Source organism: Myotis davidii, unplaced genomic scaffold (assembly GCF_000327345.1).
Source record: "Myotis davidii unplaced genomic scaffold, ASM32734v1 scaffold438, whole genome shotgun sequence".
Classification (NCBI taxonomy): domain Eukaryota; kingdom Metazoa; phylum Chordata; class Mammalia; order Chiroptera; family Vespertilionidae; genus Myotis; species Myotis davidii.
Window position 1 is genome coordinate 2890251 of NW_006290031.1, and position 6739 is coordinate 2896989.

Genomic DNA, 6739 nt, shown 5'->3' on the forward strand with positions numbered 1-6739 from the left:
AGACGCCCCCCCAACCGAGTGCACAAATTTTTGTGCACCAGGCCTCTAGTTTATATAAACTACTAGTGGCCCAGTGCACGAATTCATGCACATTGAAAGGAAATTAATTAGAAGAAATATTTTAATATCGCTCTTCGCCCTTTCTCTATGATAGCAGTGTCAACCAAATTCACGAATGACAATGACATATTGAAACACACCCGTGCATATGGCATCAGTGAGAGCTTTATATATATATTGATAAACTTGCTTAATTAGACCTGCTTTCTGATTTAGCTTAACTTTTTCCAGCCCAGTGAAGCACCCCAACTTCTCTTTCAGGTAATTGTCAGCAACACAGTGGTAAATATCAACATGAAGCAGATTATTATTGTAGATCATGCAAGGAGAACAAAGGGTAAAATATTTAATTGCAGCAGTGTTTGACTATATTCTGTGCAGTGTGAAAACCTAAAGTCATTTTCAAGGTCCACCATTTCTTACTTCTTTTCAGTCAGGTCAAGTGTCTAAACTTCCTAAATCTCCATTTTCTGACTAATGAAAAGAAAATAGGATTCCACCAAGTCTCCTATTTACTCCAGGACTTCCGTGAGGATTAAATGAGATGAGGCATGGGAAAACGCTTCACAGACATTTGGTTAAAGTGTGAAATGTTTGCACCTGGCTATAAAGCAAGTCATGTTCCTGGGCTGAAGAAACTGCAAGGAGGGTAGTCATTGCTAGGGAAAGGAAGTTGGGCCTTGCTACATGATGTCATTACCTGGCACCTACAGCCACCATTTCCAGGCTGGGCTGGGCTGTGGGCCACATTTTGTGCCATGGGGTCTCAGCAGCAGTGTCAGCTGGGATTTGGTGGGCTGTCACTTGGGGTGGTGGCAGGGCCTGTGTCCCACTTGGGGGAAGCCGAGTGTTGCTTTGTGGGCACATCATAGCGACCGGTCAGACATTCAGACACTTAGCATATCAGCCTTTTATATATATATAGGTAAGACAAAAGGCTCTAAAAGGTGTTGGATAACCCAAAGCATTTCATCTTCTAGTCAATTCTACACACATACATACTGAAGAGAGAGAATGTGCAAGTCTGGATAAGATAACCAATGTAAAAATAAATATAAAACCAAATACAGACTATAAAAAAATAAACACATAGAAGTAAATAATGCCACATTATAGAAAATTTTGATTAGGATTCCTAGATACAAAGGTTTCTAAAAACAATGGAATCATTTTTATAAATGTTTCCTTATGTATATTTATAGATAAATATGTAAAATTATCTGATAGCTAATGTAATACTTCAACAGTAATACACATAGTTAACAAATATTATAGTATCTACCATGTGGCATTCCAAGCATTTTGTATACGTTAACTCATTTTGTCCTCAAAAGTTCTATGAGATAGTTACTAATTTTATCATCAGGTGAGAAACCTAAGATTTAGAGAGGTTAAGTAACTTGCTCAAGTTCACAGTTTTCATGTGGCAGAGACAGGATTTTAAACCCAGACATAAAGGTTCTCTATATGGTCTTAAATGCTCTGAACCATTAAAGCTAAATATTGCAAATCACTTACTTACTTTAAGTTTTCCTTTGTTAAAAGCACAAAGTGAGACTTGGTAGGCAGAATGTCCCATATCAATAAATACTACATTTCTTGGTTTCTCATCTAATGAGGGAAGATCCTGTTTATAAATTCCATATGCTAGTGCAACTGTGCAAGAACAAAGAATTAGGTTACTTTCAGTACAGCAGTCATGTGGAAGACAGATAAATCACTTTGATACTACACACTTTAATACATAGTAGAGTAATACAAATTATTAATTTCAAATTAACTTTTCATAATTTGCTTAATTAATGTTTGGTGTTTTTTTTTCACACCCACTGGGCAGCTGGCTGTCCGGGAGAGAAGGGCGCAGCGCCCCGTTGGCCAGAGCCTGCGGCGGGGCCCCGAGCTGCCCTCCCTCTTAATTAATGTTTTTAATGTTATTTTTTTCTTTACTCATCTATAACTCTCAAAGATTAATGATTCTTATAGCCAATGTAAAACATGCCAAAATTTTATACTCCAAATAGAAAAGCTTACAGGAATCAGTACATAACAGTTTTAAAAAAGTAACAGTATTTTTTGATAGTCATTTCAAACAGCAAAGTGCTCACCTGCAGTAGTTTCATTCATCAATCTTAAACAATTTAAACCAGCGACCTGGGCTGCAGCCATCACAGATCTTCTCTCAGCATCAGTGAAAAAGCTAGGAATCTGATATTTAAAAACAACAATTAAGTATATTAAATTTATGTAATATGTTTTACTTAAACATTTCATCAGCTAAAACTGTAAATTACACTAAAACTTGTGTACAGCTTAAGGCAAAGAATCGTGTTTTTTTTGTGTGTGTGTGTTTTTTTTAAAGAAGGAAGATATAAAGCCGGATAATTTTTTTTAAAATATATTTTATTGATTTTTCACAGAGAGGAAGGGAAAGGGATAGAGAGTTAGAAACATCGATGACAGAGAAACATCGATCAGCTGCCTCCTGCACGCCTCCTACTGGGGATGTGACTGCAACCAAGGTACATGCCCTTGACCGGAATCGAACCCGGGACCTTTCAGTCTGCAGGCCGACGCTCTATCCACTGAGCCAAACCGGTTAGGGCAAGAATGGTGTTTTAATGAAATAAATGAGAAAACATACTCTTCCACCCAAACCGCGCCCCCCAACGCCCCCGCCCACTGTGTAACCTGCTTCAGTGCCTGCAGGCTATGGTTCATGGTCACAGTTTGCTCTGGCATGGGGCACTATGAGAGACCCAGGGGGATGGGCATTGTTTTTTTTTTAAGTTTGGCTATTCTATATTATAAAATGGTGACCTAAAGTACAAACAATTGTAAAGCAAGGAATAATATGGAATAATACTGCAGGACTTCCAAAATGTTGGTTTGGCTTATGAAACCAACTTATGTCGGTTTGGCTTATGAAAAAATACATTAGTTCATCTAATATACAACACAGGCTCTGTAGTTTATAATATTGTATCAAGGAAATTTTGTAAGAAAGTAGCTCAGGTGTTCTCATCACACACACACACACACACACACACACACACACACACACAAATAAATAAAAAGGTAACCATATGAGGAGGTGGATATTTTAATTTTTTTTAAAATATATTTTATTGATTTTTCACAGAGAGGAAGGGAGAGAGATAGAAAGTCGGAAACATCGATGAGAGAGAAACATCGATCAGCTGCCTCCTGCACACCCCCCACTGGGGATGTGCCCGCAACCCAGGTACATGCCCTTGACCGGAATCGAACCTGGGACCCTTCAGTCCGCAGGCCGACGCTCTATCCACTGAGCCAAACCGGTTTCGGCAGTGGATATTTTAATTTTAATTAGCTTGTCAGCACTAATGATTTCACTATGATATGAAAGCATCACATTGTACAGCTTATATAACCAACATATTTTATCTTTAAAAAGGCACAAAGGAATATGTTTATTATATTGACAGTGATGATGGTTTTATGGGTATATGCATTATGTCAAAACTTTAGAAATAAATTCAATTTTTCATTAAAAAATAAATCTCTTCTTTCTGATACAGAATATTCACACTCTCAAAGTACCATGTGGGAATTTTCAACCTTTGAGATACAATGTTCAAGTCCCTAGAGGTGGGAAAGTCAGTGCTCCCTGGAAAGATTCTTAGGGAGAAGTGGCATTTACAGCAGCCACTAATCACATATATTAGTTGTATTTTTTTAAGATTCATTGATTATCACAAATGATTTTTGGGAAACTCACTCCTGAATTTTACCGAATAAGATAATTTCTTTGTAATGTAAAAGTAAAAATAGAGCCCAAGCCAGTTTGGCTCAGTGGATAGAGCGATTGGCCTGTGGACCCAAGGGTCCTGGGTTTGATTCCGTACAAGGGCATGTACCTCAATTGCAAGCTTAATCCCTGGCCCTAGTCAGGGCTCATATGGGAGGCAACCAATCGATGTGTCTCTCTCACATTGACATTTCCCTCTCTGTGTTTCACCCTCTCCCTTCCACTCTCTATAAAATAAAATAAAAATCAATGGAAAAATATCCTCCGGTGAGGATTAACAACAACAAAATAGTAAAACTGGATTTAGTTTATTTACTGGATAAGGGCAGATACAATAAAGAAAGGGAAGAAAAGCATTTCAATGTAACATTAATACAGGATGCTTCCCTTATTCGTAGTTTCGCTTTCCATGGTTTCAATTACCCATGGTCAACCAAGGTCTGAGAATACTAAATGGAAAATACCAGGAATAAACAATTCTTAAGTTTTAAATTGCATGCTCTTCTGAGTAGTGTGATGAAATCTAATATTACCCTGCTCTGTCCTGCCTGGCTGAATCATCACTTTGTCCCTAGTATCCATGCTGTATACACTATCTGCCCAGGGGCCACATAGTGGCCATCTCAGTTATCATATTGACTGTTGTGGTATCACAGTGCTTGTGTTCAACTCACCCTTATTTTTACTTCGTAATGGCCCCAAAGTGCAAGAGTAGTAATGCTGGTAATTTGAATATGCCAAAGAGAAGCTGTAAAGTGCTTCCTTTCTTTAAAAGTTATGAATGCATACAAAAAACATAGTACAGATATAGGGTTTGGTATCATGGTTTGAGGCATCCCCTGGGGGTCTTGGAACTTAACCCCATGGATAAGGAAGGACTACAGTACACTGGAAAATAGGATTCAAGAGTACTCATTACTGAAGTAAAACTTACTGAAATCACACAGTCAGCTACTGGTTTCTTTAAAGCATTTTCTGAAGTCTCTTTAAGCTTAGCCAACAGCATTCCAGTAACTTGCTCAATAGCAAAAGGTCTCTCTTCTTCTAGGTACCGCACCTGAAACCAAAAGTTGAGAGATTTTTATTGAGTCATTTATTCTTCCAATAAATATTCTGTGAAAATCTCCACTATACATGCTGGATATACAAAGTGAAAAAGGCAAAGTCATTGCTCAAGGAAGTTATATTCCAAAAAGATTGTTCTAGTGTTATAATCTCTTAGTTCTGAAGTTTCAGTGCCTAACACTGTTACAAGCAAATTATTTGCAAAGTGTCTTTACCTGTTCCATATCCTTACCTCCCACAAAAGCAATTTTTATCACTCAACTTCTCAGCTAACAATAAAGAAAAAAATATGGAATTTGGTTTCTTTTTAAAATATATATATGTTTTATATATTTTTTACAGAGAGGAAAGGAGAGGGATAGAGAGGTAGAAAGATCGATCAGCTGCCTCCTGCACACCTCCTACTGGGGATGTGCCCGCAACCAAGGTACATGCCCTTAACCGGAATCGAACGCAGGACCCTTCAGTCCGCAGGCCAACGCTCTATCCACCGAGCCAAACCGGTCAGTGGTTCCTTTAATTTAAATATATGTTTGTATTCTGGAAATATAAACTTACCTTAATTCCTGCACTTCCATTGGGCATTTTCTGCAGCTCATAGGGAATCCTGATCCTTTCAGTTTGCACAATAGGATCATCAAATGATCGTCCGTGAAGCTTTTTGAAGCCATGAATTGTATTTCTTACATTTGTGACTATCTGTTGGCAGTAAACACTTTATCAATTACTTAATAAATGCAAATAAAACATTATGCTATTACTTGAGAACCACTAAGTCTCTTTATCCTACACATCCAAGTGCAGGATTACACACATTCATTCATTTTCTCTGGTTTCCTACTAATAGTAAAATTATACAATGAGAACATATGCATCTAAACTATTGCCCCCCCCCGTGCCAAATTTTCATCCTTTCATAGAAAAGTTAGATATAAAATTACTGTCTTCAAAAAAGAAAGAATAAAATTTAAATAGTTTTCAAATAATAAAACATATCTACAATCTGTGTCTGGTTTTCCTCAATACTTTTGCTCTAGTACAGCGATTTTCAAGTGGTGTGCCACAAGAATTTTTTAAAAATGAAATACCTGACCTCCTTTTCCCTTAGATTGTCAAATAAAAAATGACAACAGCCAACATGACAATAGCAATCTAGTGTGAATGCCTTGTTTTGAACCATAAATATATAGGTCATATAACAGAATTGCATCTGATTGTGTCTGGTTGATTAATTCTTGGTACCAGAACTCCTTATATACAAGTATAGGCACCTGAGTTTTTAAAAAAATCACTTTGGAGCAATAGGGTAGGTAATCACTATTATTATTAATTTTGTAAATAAATTAAAATTCTATATATTTTTGTCATATTGGCAAAAAATATTTTTTTGGTGTCCACTGAATTTTAGTAATTAGTTTATGTGTGCCATGAGATGAAAAAGGTTGAAATCGCTGCTCAAGAAAATTAGTATCTTTGATTTCTTATTTCTTTCCACTTTCACTTTTTACTTGAAATGTTTTTTAAAAAATGTTTCTTTATTGTCCGATCTTTCTTTTCCTCTGAATAGGTAATTCTTTATGAAATTTCTCATGTACTACTATGTTGCTTCGATTACAACGAATTGCTCCTGGGCTAGTAAATTAAAACTCCTTCCATGAAGCATGGTGCTAAGTTAAAGTGCTAATTAGTAAATGGCTTGTACTTTGGCAAAGCAATTTTTTCTTTAACTAGAACATGTAGTTCTAACAATAGAATATAACTGAGATCCTGCCCTCTTAGTGACCTTTAAAAGCCAAATAGATGTTGATCTTCAATTATGAGATGAAA

The 6739-nt window shown here is 36.7% G+C and overlaps 1 protein-coding gene across 1 annotated transcript in view; it reads right to left on the bottom strand.

The window, feature by feature from the left end:
* The window catches only part of HSPA4L (heat shock protein family A (Hsp70) member 4 like), a 51276-nt gene that overhangs the window by 34274 nt on the left and 10263 nt on the right, over positions 1-6739 (bottom strand). Inside the window, exons 4-7 of the mRNA XM_015563359.1 lie at positions 5471-5611; positions 4782-4904; positions 2166-2265; positions 1583-1716 (exon numbers count right to left, since the gene is read on the bottom strand). Of these exons, the coding sequence (XP_015418845.1) occupies positions 1583-1716; positions 2166-2265; positions 4782-4904; positions 5471-5611 (498 nt within the window). The remainder of the gene's footprint in view (positions 1-1582; positions 1717-2165; positions 2266-4781; positions 4905-5470; positions 5612-6739) is intronic.